The 18,799-nt window shown below is 32.7% G+C and overlaps 1 protein-coding gene across 2 annotated transcripts in view; it reads left to right on the top strand.

The window, feature by feature from the left end:
• LOC111057369 (cyclin-dependent kinase-like 1) overlaps positions 1-18,799 on the top strand; it is a 37,169-nt gene that overhangs the window by 15,862 nt on the left and 2,508 nt on the right. For both annotated transcript variants that reach the window (XM_022344797.2, XM_039427170.1), the window contains exons 2-7: positions 791-980; positions 9,307-9,592; positions 10,637-10,744; positions 11,975-12,064; positions 14,359-14,507; positions 15,160-15,303. In XM_022344797.2, coding sequence (XP_022200489.1) covers positions 791-980; positions 9,307-9,592; positions 10,637-10,744; positions 11,975-12,064; positions 14,359-14,507; positions 15,160-15,303 — 967 coding nt within the window. The remainder of the gene's footprint in view (positions 1-790; positions 981-9,306; positions 9,593-10,636; positions 10,745-11,974; positions 12,065-14,358; positions 14,508-15,159; positions 15,304-18,799) is intronic.

Below are 18,799 nucleotides of genomic sequence, written 5' to 3'. Positions count from 1 at the left end.
GGAAAACCCTTTTCACCTCTCTTATAAATGATTAATGATCATTTTTAGATTCATTCGGAGAGACAATGCCTTACTCCTTTCATATTTTCCACTTCCATCTAACTCATGTCCATCCAAATAATTCTATCTCTCCATCCGATCCATCAACTGCTTTCATATCAGTATCAAACTCAGTTTTTGTTAATGAATGATAATAGTTGATTATAATTTATTTCCATTGTATTAGTTGATCTGTTATTAGCATATCGGAGTGTTATTTTCTTGACTATCATTATGAAGTGTTTGCCATAGGTCTTATCTGACCTGAAAAGTGAAAATTTATGAATTAAGAATCAAATATCCACCGTTGCATTTCTAAAAATAATTAATTTTATTTTTCCTATTGATTTTCTATATTATATTCGAAAAATGATAGCTTAAAAAATATATAGGTGAGTAAGAAGATGTAAATAGAAAAATTGGTATTTAAAATTGATGTATCAATTTCCGGTTAAAAAAAGATTCTCCTCAAGTCCTTATCCTTTGTTTGAAAATGTAGAATAGATGCAATGTTCTTATTGGGAAACTTCATATTAGGTAAACCGCTTATGAAGAAAACTTACTTTTTTATTTGATGATGTAGCGAAGTTTGGACATTAATGTCCACTGTACCACTAGATTGATGGTTTTAAGTTTGTATTCAATTTGATTATTATGCACATTCGTGGAGGAGCATATTATGTGGGGTAACTTGTCGTCTACATTGGCAAAAAAACACCAATAAAAAATTGATTTTCAACGTTTTTCTCAGGTCGAGGGCGTCTTCAAGGCTAATGGAACGGTATGAAAAGTTGGCAAAGCTTGGCGAAGGATCTTATGGCGTGGTTTTCAAGTGCCGGAATCGAGAAACGGGCCAGACGGTGGCGATAAAGAAATTTGTCGAGTCCGAAGAAGATCCACTCATCAGAAAGATCGCTCTTCGGGAAATAAGGCTACTCAAGGTAAAATTGATACGAATTTGAAATTGATATATTTTTGATTAAATTTTATTTTAGATGAGTTTTTAAAATGTTTTAATGGTTTTCAAATGCCTATTTCAAGAAATTGAACTATTTGAGATTTTATAATGAGATATAAATACTCTTATGATAAATTTGTATAAAAAGTATTCGATACGGCCTTTACATTTGGCGCCAAGCCACTAAGGCGTTTTTCAGACGAGTCGACAGGGCAGGAAGCTCTCCGATTGGCTGATAATCAAAATCATTGATTTGCCAACCAAATCCCTACCCTGCCGACTCGTCTGAAAACACCTCAAGAGGCTTGTCCCTAAAGCATGCTAAATTGAAAAGTAAAAAATATTTTCAAACAATATACGGTATCAAGTGTAATAATGTCATATCTATAATAATCTTATAATTTCCTAACTATACTTAAAGAATGTACTAACCGGGTATTATTATTAAGACAAATCTACATATAACAAACCTCACAGCAATTTCCTATTGTCTCTTGGTATATAAGTTATCAAACACAATAGTTAAGATGTAATATAAAAACACTATACCCTACGATCAATTCAGTTGACAATTGGATTGCCAAATTCAAGATTATTTTGAAAGCAGGTAATAAAACTCCAACTCAATAAGGTACAGAGGTGGGAGAAGAACTCTTATAAATTAAATGAGACTCATTTACTATATTTTTAAAATCGTTATGCCTAAGATAGTTTACAAAATAAGAATGTAAAGTGATTCGATTTATTCTAAATTAGGAGACAATAAATTCTTTCTTAACAACGGAGATAATGAGTACCGCGATAAGGGAATGATGTTTATTCCTCTGTATATAAGTTACAAGAAAAACATAGATTGGGGATGTGCATGTGGAAGTCAAGTTTCCAACTTTGGATGAAGAGCCTCCTACCTTTCAATCATTTATCTCCATAGAGCGCAAACATCAATTTGTTATTCAAGTCCAATTACCAATCAATAAACAGTGATTCTTACTGACTGCTGAGACTTGAAGGTGATTTGAACAGGGTCACGATAAGATAATTTGGAAAGTTTCAACTATTACTGAGAACTTTACTTACAAAATATTTCACAACGAAATATTATTTGATGGCTGAGTTTTTCTCGTAACATTAATATTGTAGGTGGGATGACACTCAATCACAAGTTCAATTTTATTTGCAGAGAATATGTTTTGTTTTTCGTTTATAGAAATGCATCCATTGATAGAGTCGGCCAACCGGTATCGGTAGGTTGACCACGGACTACCTATATAAAAATAAAATATACTTTATGAACACCGTTGTTCATTTACATGCTAGTCATCTACTCATGACCAATTGGAAATATTGTTCGATTGAACAATTTATAGTTAGCCATGATCTACTGTATTTTATTAAAACTTCGATAATATTGAATGATAAATGACAGTAACTCATTTATTGTTAGATTTAGTCAAATTATCGCCCAGTGACTATCAAGTTCATCAATATCAGAAAACCATCGGAAAATACTCAGTAGCAAACAATTCTATACAAAATTCAAACACAGCAGAAAGTAAGATAATCTGAAAAAGTTAACGGTATTGATTGAAAAACTTCTTAATAGGCCTAACTTTAATCACTCGACTTGGGACCAAAGGGCAGAGAGCAACCTGTAGACATACGGTATAAGTACTAACAATCGATACAAATAATATTGACTGAGGGCTAAAAGAGTTATTAAACGGTGAATCTCGATAAAGACTAGAGATTAGTTTAACCTTTACTCTAATACGATAGATAGCCGAACTATAGTAGGGAATCATTGTCAAGCCTTCTTTCTACCAGCACTCTCTGCGATATTATAGAGCCGATGTCGCCAACAATATTCATGAATTATAAGTGCGCTTATACAGAACACGCTAGCAATCACTGACTGGCCTTCTAGGTCGAATGACGTTTTTTTTTTTGTTCTTTACCTCGCATTTAATAATTTTATCAATTCAACTAAGAAGTTCAACGGACGTGGAACGTTTGAATCCTTGAATTTTTTATGTTGGAGTTAGCAACAAGGGAAGTAAACAACAAAAAACCTCCAAGGAAAATAAATATTTACTGAGTCTCTGATGAATTAATGAGATCGATCGGTGTTCTTCCTTGGTGATGAAGGTGATAGCTGAAAGCTGACTTAATGAGTTTTTGTTCTAAAAATTGGGCCTACATCGATCTATATAGCCTACTAGTACTCCTAGCGTTTTGAACAAGATTTTTAGTTATGTATTCAAGAATCGATCATTCGAATATTGAAATAAAAATAAAAGTCAGCAAATCTCTAATGCTAGCAGTATCAACGTTATTATTTTTATAGGATGAAGGGAACCTATTATAGGCACACCTCCACACTTATAGGATTAAAACGTTGCATTATATACGTCAATCTGTATGACAAATAGTAATGAAATTAGAGAATTGATAAAAAAATACCTCGCAAAAATAAACATGTACAATCCAGAAGACCTTTGGCAGTTTAAAGTCCAAACAATAAGAGAACTACTTTGGTAGAAGATGGTTGAGAATAATGGAAGAAATTGAATCAATTAATTACGGTGCTTTCAAGCGATGTACCTGCATTTCTTGGAGGTTAGAAGGATTTTATATTGAGTTGGAGTTGACGTCAATTTTTCTTCATTTATTATTGAAGAGTTTATATATTATATGATGATATAGGCCTATACTGTGGAAGCTATAGATTACAATATTTATTGTTGAGTTTAGTTGATTGATTGTGGAATGATGTGTTAACAGTGATATAATTTTAATGGAAGATAAAAACACCCCGACGTATGACGAACCACTGATGATAAAATAACATGATAGGTATACAATAATGACTTTTCATCAACTTTTGATGCATTCTACAAGTGCTTAATACAATAGCAACTTAATGTTGTTTCCATGAACTTTGTTCTCTGATATGCAATGATGTACAACATTGTCAATTCATGGCAGAATATTGAAGCCAATATGGAAGAGTCTTCGGTAAACAGATCTATTTCCTTGTCACACAACAACTGAATTTGTGGAGCTAGCTCGATTGAATGAAGGCCGTTATCCTATTACAAAACAGAGCGTACGAGTTTTCGCTGAGCAATTCAGTCCATAACCCACTCCTCAGCCCCCTTACCCTCTTCCACCACAAAGGGGGACGCTCCGGAAAATAATCTTTACAAGCGAAATCCGCTGTTCTAGGAGAATGAGGAGTCACGCTATCATCCACTGACAGTAAAGAATTCTCAATGGAATCAAAGTGAGACGTTTCGTTCAACGTATCAGAAGATATGATATTGAATGTGTGTGAATGTCATTCATAAATATAGAATTTTAATCAAGATCCTACAACTTTTGATAGCTCCAACATATCGAGCATTGTCCAAATATGGCTTTATTTATCTACAGGAACCAAATCCATGAAAGAAATATATTAATGACTTGAATTTTTCTGATAAAATGAAATTATAAAATGTCAATTGAACATGTAAATGAAAGAGTAGGAAATACCTTGTTTCTAAAGTTGGATCACTACAGTTGCCATGCCTTGGAGGTCTACTCAATGTAACCTGACGAATCACCTGTTGAAAGGATGAGGGAGTAGGCTATGGTTACCGGTACTACTTTATTTGAGATAAATTGTTGATTGTAGTATTAATATAGATCTATCATCAATGAAAGCCCCCTTTTTACCGCAAGATTCTGCAAAATAACTAAAATCTTATACTTTCAAATAAATCCAAGTTCTAACCTTTTGCGAGATTATAGCTCTTATATTAGCTTATAATTAGATTATAGCTCTTATAATTCTCTTAGCTTATCTGTATTTCAATATTATTTTTGTATATCCATGGTGAGTTGATAACATCCTGCCATTTTTTTGTCTTTTGAATTTATGAATACCTATAAGGATTCATAGCGACTCATTCCTGCGCTCATGTTTTTAAACCTCTGCAGGGATTTTTCTTCTTCTTCTTCTCATAGTTAGGCCTACTCTATTATAAAAATAGAAATAAAAATGAAAATCTCAGTACCCTTTTTGAATTAATGTTTCAACATTGATGCCATTTGACTTGAAAATCACATGTTGCGATTAAATAATTCAAAAAGGGTACGGTACTGAGATTTTTATTTTTCTTTCTATTTTTATTAAAAATAGCCCTAAACAGAGAAGAGATAAATAAGATTACCTACTCAATTATATATGTTCTACAAATGATTATAATGAACCAGTTGTTATGTACAGTACTGTGTTGTGTATGTTCTGCAAATGATTATATTAAGCCAGTTTTCATGTACAGTACTGTATAAATTGTGAACTTATTTTTTGAAGAATAAATTATTAGTCTAGATAAAAAAAACGTCAAATTGATTAAAAATATAGCAACAAGAACAAAAACCTGTATTATCAGTAAAACAGACCTATCTGGTCTGGTAATTATCTGTATTAGCATGGTAGTCATAATATGACTACCATGATAATAATATGGCATGGTAGTAATAATAATGCATTATGGTTAATAATAATCAATTCTCATGAAATCTCTGTGACACTTCTTTTGGAACAAATAGGAGGGTGGTGAATCATTGCCTAGATGCATGATCATCTATTTATTCTTTCTTCCCAAGTCTCAGTAACTGACATAATTGAAAGAGAAGTATTTGTGCAGGGAATAATTTTAAAGAAAGTTAGAGAAAATGATAGAGCTCCCATGATGGAATGATTGTCGTGGAAGCAGATTTGGGGAAACTTAGTACAGGGTGAAAGGGGGGGCACATCACAGACACGCGACAGAAATGTGAGCTCACTAACTCAATATCGATTAACACGGTTTGCTGAGAAGTAAATAATGTGGAAGGAGAATGTCTAGACCGATAGTAGTTGCGGTGAAAAGAGGAAGCCGAAGGGATCAAAAGGTAGACGGCAACCGAAGAAATAAAACTCAAAACAGGAAAAATATACGAGGGAAACGTATCAGCGTGACACCCCCCCCCCACAAAGTGCATGAGGCATACATCAAAAAAGGGAAAATATTAGCCTACACTAAGGGATTGACTTTGATGTAGGGTTGATTTCCTGACCGGATAATATTTTTTACTACAATTTTCGCAATAAAATCAACTTTAACTGCACTTCAAGACGAATCATCCACCTTCAGGCAGAGCCGTTATAATTTCGTCTATTCCCCAAAATTTCCACCCTTGTGTACCTTCCACCCTTATTATAAACAACTTGTCATTTCCCAGAGACACGCACATACATTTGCTTGTCTGTCTCACTTGATAAAGAATTCGTGTATGATGGAAGTTATTAATATCTAATAGGATACCAGACTGCGCCTTCAGATATTCGGTAAGGTATCTACGGTATACTATACATATATTAAAAAATACATTACGAAAGAAATGATGGTGGTGAGTTAATGGAGAAGGAAAATTAATGACTGTAGGTTTTTGAGTTGAGATCATCGAAGAAATACCAATAAGAGATTAAAAACTACGGACGACTACTAATAATGAAGTTGACGACTACTAATTGATGAAATTGAAGAATCATTTCAAAATCTAGTTCTAAAAATTAAATCCAAACTCATAAGATTATAATAATTTATAACTTTTAAAATTAATTGGACCTATATTTAATCCTAAGAGTATTAGTTCTGAAAGATTCTTGTAGGTCGGAACAAGAATGTGAATACAGAAGAGCTTATTGTAGAGAAGAATTGGAAGAGCAGATACAAAATTTGAAGAAAATTATTTATTTATTTTACATTCCATAATAAACAAATAATATACATGATCAGAAAAGGACCAACAGGCCTAGCCCAAAACTGTTCTCTTTCCGAATTTCTAAATTCTCTAAGTATTCCTAAATAGTAGTAAATTTAGAATGAGGAAGTAGGCTTATAATAGCTATGGTGATGGAAACAAAATAACCATACATGTGAAATGACAGTGGAAAGGGATATAGCTTCAATTCCAATATCTTGTGACTTTTTACAGGAAGCTAGTTGAATTGGTCTCACATAGACACTGTTGAGTCGTTGAGTGGCTCATTCAAACTTCTAATCCTTGCCTATATAGAATGAAAATGAATAATTATTGTGCGTGACGTTGATAGCTGTCTTCAAAGCCTACAACTCATAACGGAAATTCAAGGTTCAATTCACTCAACATCTCTCTTGATAAAAAGCTCTATCAAATTATACCAGCAATTAAAGGTAAAGAGGTTCTTCATCAAAATTGGGATTAACGAATAGAGGCTTCAACGTCTCTCACACAGGCTCTACCTGAATTCTGTGCTATCTTGCAGCAGCACTGGACTCCATAGCTATTAACTAAGGTTTACACAGACTATAGATTGCAGTTGAAATAGTCAATTCAATTGAAACTAGATTGTTTTAATTCGGATTATGCTCACTATAGTAGGGTCTACATTATAATAGCAGCATTTGATTAACATTGGAGTTTCTATCCTTGTCTATCAGTGTTTGACAAAGCGGATAGTGTTATCCTTTTCTATCTCCGCAACGTTCTCACATCGTTTTCTAACAATGTAGTAATATAATTAACAAAATTTAATCTTTATTATAAAATTTATTATTCAATCATTAAGAAATATTTTTCTTGACGAATAAAATATAATTGGTTATTTTTATCAAAGATGAGCAGTTAATCAGATATACCAGAATCAGCTATCTTCTATCAAGGTAGAGAACTTTGAAGTCCTATCCTTTCCACTGGCATTATTGACCGAGCGAAGTGAGGTCTAAGATTCAAGTCGACGGTCTGGCATTTCTCTTAATGTTTAAATGTTGCGCATTTACGGCGAAACGCGGTAATAGATTTTCATGAAATTTGACAGGTATGTTCCTTTTTTAATTACGCGTCGACATAAATACAAGGTTTTTGGAAATTGTGCATTTCAAGGATCGGTAATATAAAAGGAAAAAGGAGCCTCCTTCATACGCCAATATTAGAGTAAAAATCAGAATATAGAATTATTCATCATAAATCAGCTGACAAGTGATTACACAGATGTGTGGAGAAGCCAGTCTATTGCTGTATTTCCATAAGGTCTATAGTTTCAATCAGGTACTTGTGAGAATACTGCGTGAGGTCTACTGTTCACAGAACTACTAGTAACGTGGACCTCACTATATAAGCTTTTTGCCTGTGCGTGAGAGATTGATGAAATGATCAAACGTCCTTGCCTACCAGTGAAATTCGAACCCACGAACCAAGCGGTGCTAACATACTGAAGGTTGCAACGTCCCAGACCACTAGACCACCACATTTAAATTTAATTTGTCAATCCAAGTTTGATTGAACAGGTGCGGCCGGAAAACTCGGACATCAGACATGAAACAGCCAGGTCATAAATGATATTATTATTCGATGAATTAATCTACTTGAATCCAATTTTAAAAATACATGATTCGATAGATCTGAGACAGCCAAGTCATACAATAAAATTTAGTTGAATTGATAGGGGTATTCACAATGTTGTTTTAGCCAGCTTAACTGCTATTTGCTAACTCTGGATTGTGAACGCTCCATCTAAAAGCAACTTCTATAAGCCAAGGTCTATAAATTAGGTATTTATATACATTGCTATAAGCTAACTGCAGTAATATCACTCCAAGCGAATAATTTGTAACTCAAAAATTATAGCCTCACTTTTGCTAACAAATATGACCAAAATGAATATGGCCTCCGTTTTAACAGAGTTAGCTAGAGTTAGCAGAAGCCTGCGCTATCTGCTATCTCGTCTGCTATTTTTTTTCTAACGTGCTACTATTGAATTAACACAGACTTAGCAAATAGCAGGAGTTAGCGAATAGCTCGACTTAGCCAGCTAACTCCAACATTGTGAATACCCCTATTATACTTAAAATCCAATCGGGAAAATGAATAATTTAAAAGAGATTTAAATTTCATTTGTCAATCTAATTTAAATTGATCAGGTGCGACCGGAAAACTCTGACACCAGACCTTAGCCTATATTATTATTTTAATTAATCTACCGTACTCAAAATCTAATTGACGAGCCACAATATGAAAAATTAGATTTAACTTTTGCAAACAATGCGAATAATAGGCCTATTATATGCAATTATTATTTCAATCTAGATTATACTTTTTCTAAGAAAATTATAATACTTTATTACTGGTATATTAATAAATTATGCATTGTTGAAATCTGTCTATTTGTATTGAAACGTTTTACAAATAAATTCGATTTGAATTGTAAAAAATACCTCTACTATATGATTTGACATCAGAGCCTGAAGCACCCGAACCTGGTGAACCTGTTGGAGGTGTTTCGGCGCAAGCGCAAACTGCACCTGGTGTTTGAGTTCTGCGACCACACAGTTCTGCATGAGCTGGAGCGACACCCGGGAGGATGCCCCCCTGACCTCGTGCAGCAGATAGTCTGGCAGACGCTGCAGGGCGTCGCCTACTGCCACCAGCACAACTGCATCCACCGCGACATCAAGCCCGAGAACATCCTCCTCACCGCACACGGCGTCGTCAAGCTCTGCGACTTCGGATTCGCCCGCATCATGAGTCAGTATATTCGCACCAAAATTTATATTAAATTCTGTACGGTATTCATTTCTGTACAATAACTTCATAGTTTTCTCAATAGAATCACCTTTGATTTTCAAAGTCACGACCGGTTTCGGCTATAATCATGTGTCTAGAAATGATGATGATTTACACGCTACTTGATGATTATTTATTATTAATTTACAGGAATATAGACAACTGGTTTCCCCTTATAATGTCTCATTAATACATGAAATGTATGTAGGCCAAAACTGGTAGTGTCTTTAGAAATCAAAAGGTAGGCTACTACCGTAGTGATTGTATTTGAACAGAATACGTTATTGAAACTACTAAAATCTTACATTACAATACTTCCACTAATTTGTAAATTATTTTCCTATAAAAAATACGATACATAAAATTGATTGATAGCATCCTAAACAATTGAACTTCAACTCAGTGCATTATCAATTGTGTAATTTTGTATTTACCCGAGTTTAGATGAGTCTGTGTTTCCATGAGTATAGTGTATATTCGTATTCTGTATTAATCTAAACTTATCGATAATTAATATCGATATTAGTAGGTAATATGTCAAAAAATTATATTTCCATTGATCTATACATTTTATTTCCAAAATCGCAAAAAATGAAGAATTGGTTAGTACCATCCTCAACAGCAATTTATTGAATCAAAGCTCAGAGGGTGTTGTCAAACTGTGAGATTTCGGATTCACTGAATATCTACGTTTCATAAAAGTTAATTAATATATTTTAGGGTATTCACTCTTACACAAAATTTCAAAAGTGTGTTACTTTTCAGAAGAATTGTGATTTATGTTTTATGTATGTATTTTGTTGATCGAAATAAAATTGAATTGACTATCATAGTATTCTGTTACAATAATTATCTTGTCTCAAGACAAGCGTATAGTGGTCGACTATACAAGCTGAATAAAACTATTATGTTTTGTTGGCTCTGTAAGCAGATATCATTGGCATTTATTCCAATTTGGCACTTTAATTGAGCTTAAATCATGATATTTTAATTGTTGTTTTACAGATCCAGGAGAGAACTACACAGACTATGTAGCTACTAGATGGTACAGGGCTCCAGAGCTTCTGGTTGGGGACACACTCTACGGCCCCCCGGTCGATGTCTGGGCAATAGGTAATATTTTCAAAATATACACAAAACTCTTCTAATATATAAAGATTTCTCTCCAGTGTAAGCAACAAAGTTCAAAAAAGTTTATTGTTTCTGTAGCTTGAATAAATGAAAGATTTTGTCTAATACAGTAGTATATTCCAAATAACAGCAAAACAGAGCATGGCAGAGCAACTGAGCGATGACAATTTTTCAAAATGAGAGCAAGCTGGGAGGAAGAGTGGATGGAAAAAACCCCCCTCAGCATCTGCTTTAGGTACTCAGTTGGTGTAAATGTGGCTGGATTTGAACTGCCAAGACGGACGTGGGCGGCCCTCAACAGGGTTAGGACTGGCCACGGGAGATGCGGGGCCTCTCTTAATGACTGGGGAAGTTTACCTTCCCCTGCTTGTGATTGTGGAGAGGCTAGACAGACGCTGAAGCACATCATCGGAAATTGTAATATACGTGCCTACCAAGGCGATTTAAATGATTTTATTTCGGCTTCTCCACAATCACTACACTACCTTGACAACCTCGACATAAAAATTTAATATATTTACAATATCTTATTAACCTGACAACGGTCTCATGACCAGATTTTTTCTTTGACTACCTACCTATATTATTTGTGTGTCTATATATATGTGCCATACGCTAATAATAATAATAACAGCAAAACACTTTAAAAAAAAGCTTCGATCCCTTTTCATGAGTTGAACACAGTAGTTTTAAATCTACTTATAAAGCCACGCACTTCAATATTTAGAGTTTGCCATTCTATTAAATAAACTTTATTACATCAATATTAAAAAAATATAATTCTAAAACTCTCTGTTTTAGCTTATATACAATTTAAAGAATTTTCAATGAAAATTAAAAAGCAAAGCAACCATTGTATTTTTTACAAAATGTATTTTTACACTATATGTTTTAAACTCTTTAGTAATTTTTAAGTGAATCACTTGGAAATGAATCTGAAGAGTTCGTAAAATGTGTAAGAATAAATAAATATTAGAATGGTGCTCATTTGATTTTCATTTTTATTTCACTTTGATTTTATTGTAAATACAAATAGCCCTGAATAACAATGTGGATATTTTACAAGAGTGGTTCAACATGAGTTATCATAGAAGCAATGTTACCTTGAACGTACCTACAATTGCACAACAGTAGTATATAAATAGTAATAAAATATTACAGAATGGGATAACCAGTGCAATTCAGCATACTAAATGCAATTCATTGTTACAGGTTGTGTATTCGCTGAACTAGTCAGAGGAGAAGCCCTTTGGCCTGGGAAATCTGATGTTGACCAATTGTATCTTATTCGAAGAACTTTAGGTAAGAAACTATTTCATTTTATTAGAATAGCTAGCATGAGCGCATATAATTTATTAGAAGAAGTTGAAAAGAAACAATGTGAAATCACTAGCAGAACTCAACTCACTCTTATTAGATATTTTTTGAAGAAAGGAGTTAAAGTTGAGTTTCTAACTATTTGTTGATGGTTAAAATCAAATGAGAGATGATAGGAGGAATGCTTAAATTTTAAATAGACAGAAATTTAGCTTGTAGAAAAACAGCATCAGACTAATAAACAAAGGACAATTTGATGTGGGCATCGCAAAACAATAAATATAAAAGTAGGTAGGCATTCTAGAATGTAAATTATAGATCGCATGACTAACGTTTATGCGCCGTATCAAGAATATTATTTAGTTTGCATGATGGTAAATATAATCAACTAAGCCTACAACAAATGGTCCGTGTTCAACATTTACTGTAATCACATTAGAAACATTATTTTATCAGGGGCACGCAACGATTTAAAAGATTGCAAATTAGACTATTAGGCTTTAAGAAACATTGTATATGAGTAACGAACTTCAGAGCACTCCAGCATAGATAAAGCTCTGCTAATTTGAAATTATTTTCAATAAATTATACACATTTTATACGGCACGTTATCAAAATCAAACTCATTCAAGTGAATACTTTATACTCAATCCAGGTGAATCTTCTACTTAAACATTTATGGGTATTACAAACTATAGTCTGTCCAAACTGCCATGAGCACTGAAAGATTAAGCCGACCCTCGCTCCCCCACGCGCAGGCACACACGCCCGGCCTACCTGCGCCATTGATATACCATGATTGTATACTACGTAGTTTACAGGTAGGCAGACCGTCCCTTTTCTCACACACACAAAAGGAGACTGCGCTTGTGTGTGTGAGTAGTCACATTGGTAACTCAATTAAAGAATACACTTATAGAAATCAACGAGTGGTTTAAAGTGAATGGACTTTCCTTAAATTGCAGTAAAACACACCTTATACAATTTCGTTCCATACGCAATCAAACGAGGATAGACGAGACTCACCTTCCAACCATTAGAAATAGCTTAATACTCTCCTTCTCAACTAAATTCTTGGGACTTGTAATCGACCAGAATTTTTCCTGGAAGGAGCACATTAAGAGCTTAATGAAAAAATTGAATCAGGCCTATTTTGTAATTTCAACTCTTTCCAACTCACTCGACAGAAACACATTATTGACTGTCTATTATGCATATGTTTACTCCCACTTGAGCTACGGCACAATATTTTGGGGTAACTCTGTAGACAGCCGAAGAATCTTCATCATGCAGAAAAAGATATTGAGAGTTATCTGTAGACTGAGATCGAGGGACTCATGTAAAGCATTTTTCAAAGACCTTAACATACTCACACTTCCTTCCATTTACATTTACCAGCTAGTAGTTTTTGTTAAAGTAAATATCAATAAGTTCCAATTTTGTACAGATAATCATAAATATAATACTCGAAATAGAAATATTATTGCATTTCCAATCCATAGAAATGTAGCTTTTGAAAAAACTCCATTTTATTCAGGAATGAGACTCTATAATAGGCTGCCAACAGACATTCGAAACATTGAATCAGTCATTTTATTCAAACAGGCAGTCAAAAAAATGTTATTAGAGAGAAGCCTATACGCAATCTCAGAATTTTATTCACAAGAAAATTGATTTTTTTTATATATATGATATATATCATTACCATCCTTAAAGATACTTGACACTTGATACCTGAATAAATATTTTATTATTTTGATTGTATGTATTATAGTATTAGGATTAGTATTAGTACTGACAAGTTACCTGTCAAATGGGATTATTCCCAAAATTGATGTAATGTAATGATTATTAATAAATAAATAAATAAATAAGTAGGAGGGTCAGCCTAATCCTTCAGAGCTCATGTCTGTTTTGACAGAGTATACGTAATAAGACATATTTACAGAATAATTTTGAAAATCCTGACGTCTGTACCAATGATGAGATTTTTCAATGATTAAATAATTCATTTTGAATGTTCAAAATTCATGTTGAATTTGAAATGTTTATGCGAAAGGTCAACATCACAGAACGTTGTCAACCGTTCCAAGAGGATGACAATATATATTGATAAATAAATAAATATAAAAGTGTTATCAATAGCAATCTATGTACGTTACTCCCGTGTAGGGAGTTTTATTCGCGTTTTACGTAGGCAACTAAAAATAAAATAATTATTTGAATAATTCAATTTATGTCTAGTGATGAATATAATTTTTTTCCACTCTCATTTACAGGCGATCTAGTCCCAAGACACATGCAAATATTCAAATCCAACGAGTTTTTCGCTGGCATCACTCTTCCTACACCAGATACACAAGAGCCATTGACAGAAAAGCTGCCCAACTATGTGCTGGCTGATCCTAACGTGCTCGACTTCTTGATGGTAAATGCAATTTCAAACTAAATAAAATTCCAATTCTATAGTAAGGTCCACTTTATAATGGCAGTGGATAAAGATAGGAGAATAGCGATGCCGATTCTCTGCATAATTAATTATATTTCTACACTGTCAAAAACATAATTGGCATCGTTGTGAACCTAGAAAAGGATAGTACCACCGGCTTTGTCCAATGATAGACAAGGATAACAAAACCAAAGTTGAACAAATACTGTCATTATAACGTGGACCTCACTATATATCTGATTTCATGATGAGAGTGACCAAGATTCTGAAATATGAATGACGATATAGATAATTCAATGGAAATAGAAAAATGTCAAATTCATTAGAACAATGTCCTGATAATGTCATATATTAACACATTATTCTGAAATTATGTAAATTTCACATTTAAATAGCATAACATTTCTCTAATTTAAACTAATAATTGACATTGATTTAGTAATGCACTATCGAATATGATCATGTTAATAAAGAACACAGTATTGAATCAACTGTATGGTCAAGATTAATAGCAATTTTGTTAAATCTCTTGTGTATTTTCATTCTGTGGAATTTCAAGTTACTAGAAATACAAGTATAATAATAGTATCTTAAATAAAAGTTGTATAACTGTTAATTTGTTAATTTGCAGAAATGCTTGGAAAAAGAGCCTGGAAATAGATGGACTTGTGATGATCTACTGAAGCACCCTTATTTTGAAAACTACCATTTCAAAATTCCAGAGAAAGAGTTGGAGGAGTTTGAAAAACTGAGGAAGCTGAGAGATCGATCAAGGGTAAAGACATTTTCAGAGCTTATGGATAAACTTCCTGTTGGATCTATGTAGAATTTCCCCCAAGCAGAGAAGTTTTCCAACTACCCTATCTCTTCATCATTATATTGCCAGTTCTAATTATACAATCTACAAGCGCGTTAAAAATTGAGATAAAATTTATTGTTATTACATAGTGATACTTATTATCACCAAATTTTCAATCAACTACGGTAATCTTTGCTGATCATCCTTTAAAAAATCTTTCCGACGATATTTTCCTTAGTATTGTACAATAATCGCAAAGTTGTCAAATAATTCGACGTTTGAGTTTTATTATAATATAAGAACACAGTCATTCCAAAAAGGGCTGGCTTATTACTTCTATGAAATAGCCAAAATCTGACACCATTTATCGATATAATATAAAAATACTTTCAATTAATACATGCCAAAAAATATCCAATAAAAATTTTCAATTATTATTGTGTTCAAAATAATTCAAAATATAGGCTACAAGTAAGTATTACAAGAAAATAGAGCTGTAGGAGAAATAACGGCTTTTTCTAGTTTAGAAAGTCCTATTAACGTCCAAAATTGAAGGAATACATAGTTCAGTTCAAAAAAAATTAATTAAACAAATATTTTTATACTTTATTGAGCATTACTTTTCATTTTTATAATTTATAAAGAAAACTATATTCATGAAATTAAAAAATAATAGTTTTTTATCATAATTAAATACCTAGTTTTGATAACTAGAATCAAAAGTTCAAGTACCTAATAAATTACTTGAGAAATTTACTCAAGAGGTTAAAATAGATTCCACAATATAGGATGAATTAGGAATCTTCACATTCTCGTCGAATAATAATTATATTCTATTCAAAATCTAGTTTTTGTCATTGTTAAATAAATGAATAAATAAATTTTTAATTTAGAATTTTATTATCACTAGTCATTTACTTGACTCTAATAGAAACGAGCACTTATTATGCTATTTCCCACCCAACATTCTAAACTAATCTAAATTGCGATTAGAATCTGTAAAAATGATTTAAACATTGGCTCAATTATACAACGAAATTCAATGAAATGTTAATATAATTGAAATATTAAATAAAAATTCATCTATACATTCTACACCTACAATACCGGATCACTTTTCTGTGACTATCAAATTTTAAAATACTTTTCACGAAATCATAAAAGTTTCCTCACTTCATTTCAACTAAACATTGAAGGTATATAGATACCGTAGGTTGTATTTGTCTAAAATTTCAGCAAACAATATAATTATTGTACACGTGAATTAGCCTTGAATTAGCCAATTGTAGTTGATCGTAATAATTATCAGTTTATGTTGTAATCTTTCAATGTATACGACATTCACGAATAAACATTGATTTAAATGAAGAGTATTTTGCTTTCACTCAGTAGAGCCCCTTCTCTCATTCTATTAATAATTATTAGTAAACACTCTTACGATTTATCTGTTGCACATATTCAAAAAGTAATGTTTAATCAATACAACCATCCATCCCAACAAGAATCTATAATAACTAAGAACTGCTAACAGAATCGTAGTATCTAACAATGAAATAGATTAAAACGCAAGTGACTCCCCATCAACATAAAGCCAAACGAATTTACTTAATGGATTAAAAATCGATATTATTATCTAATATCATCTTGAAAATCAGGACAAGATGCCGATTTTAATAGAACGAAATATTAGATAATATCTTAATTGGAGGGTGAATCTACCAACATTGGTGTGTCTATTTATAATTTATTTATTGATTAAAGATACACAATTATTATTAATTTGTACTGCAAAAAGAAAACGTTTTGTTTCTGGTGACATCACGAAGCTGTAAGGTTGTCTGACAAATGTTAGTTTCAGCAATGATCAGAAATTCCACTATTGGTTCTGCAAATTGGTGTCCTAGTGAGATAACCAACGTTTGATAATACTAAGAATTAAGAAAGATTTTGAGTCATGACAACTCATTTTGGCACAAACTGCACTTCTATGTGAAAGTTACTGTCAAGGATTACAATAGAGGAAAATTATTTTTAATGATTTGTGGTTAAATTCTCTTGATTGATTTTTAGTTATGAACTGAAAGTGACAGAACTTTAGAAAATGGAACAAAGAGATTACTAATGCAGAATATCATTCTAGTTATGATTGCATAAACTAAGATTTTCAGATTATAAAAAACTTCAGACCATGAGAGTGTGATTTACTCCCATATGGGGTGATTGACAAAAGTAACTACACTAGGGATATTCTGAATTAAATAGATCCATATAAACTATTTATTTATGTCTTCTGAATATCTTCACAAAAAATCTTAATAACTAATGCAGATTCACGTCTGCATTTCCTCCGCAAAGATAACATACAAAATCAGTAGGCTATTTTCTGTTGCTTCAATGTGTAATCTAGAATGGATTATAGGTCGACTAAGGGACATAGCCTACGTTCAACTCTAATCCTATTATATTAAACGAGCAATTTCTGTATTTTTATATCTGGTTATTATTTATATTTATATCTGGTTATTTATGTTCAACGGATCTCGAAACGGCTCTAACGATTTTCACGAAATTTGGAACATAGTAGGTTTATGATATACAAATTCGATTGCACTAGGTCTCATCCTTGGGAAAACTCGCTGAATGACATTAAAAGGATAATTCATCCTTGGCTGAAACAGCTGTGGATAGTAAAAAAGTGAGTGAGCGAGTGAGTATGTGAAAAATCAAAATATCGCATCCCCGAAATTCATAAGATGACATATAGCCAGCTGTGAAATATAAACACGATCATTTTAGATAATTGTGTTCTGTTTATCAATAAATAAAAATAACGAGCGAAACTCGGTGCCCCGATATTCTAGGATTAAATTAAGATACTGTCGCATCTATTATATTGTTGTGCTACATACCGAGTTCAAACACTACCTCCGTAAACAAAGCCGTAGTGCATTCATGTGAAGTCAGCACAGGTAGGGCTCCTACACCAATAAAAGTTTGTTGATTTCAGCTGATCTATATCAACTAGTGTTGTTATTGGTGTAGGAGCCCTACCTCTGCTGACGTCACACGAATGCACTATGGCTTTGTTTACGGCCCTTAATGTCAATAACACTAACTTATAAAGAGTTTTTACCAATAATATAAATACAATTTTTTGTAAACTGTATGACAATTATCAATGTTATTTTGTAATAATCAATGACATGTATCAATAATAAACAATAAATATAACAATAGTTTCAAAGATACAATTTGCTATCTTGCAATAATAGTAGCATATATCTACCATACCCCAGAGAGAGAACGCTCTGTCAATCATACGATTTTATCGCCACTTTTTCAATAGCTAGTTCCCTAGTACAATAATCATTACTGTTTCATTATTTTTACTTTCCTTGCCCTATTACCATAGGTAAGGAAAGATAGTATTGTTTTCCGAAAAAATTAAGGTACTCCAATTTCTAAATTTTTT

Source organism: Nilaparvata lugens, chromosome 4 (assembly GCF_014356525.2).
Source record: "Nilaparvata lugens isolate BPH chromosome 4, ASM1435652v1, whole genome shotgun sequence".
Taxonomy (NCBI): Eukaryota; Metazoa; Arthropoda; class Insecta; order Hemiptera; family Delphacidae; genus Nilaparvata; species Nilaparvata lugens.
Note: the sequence above shows the minus strand (reverse complement) of the source record. Positions and strands in the feature narration are given on the sequence as shown.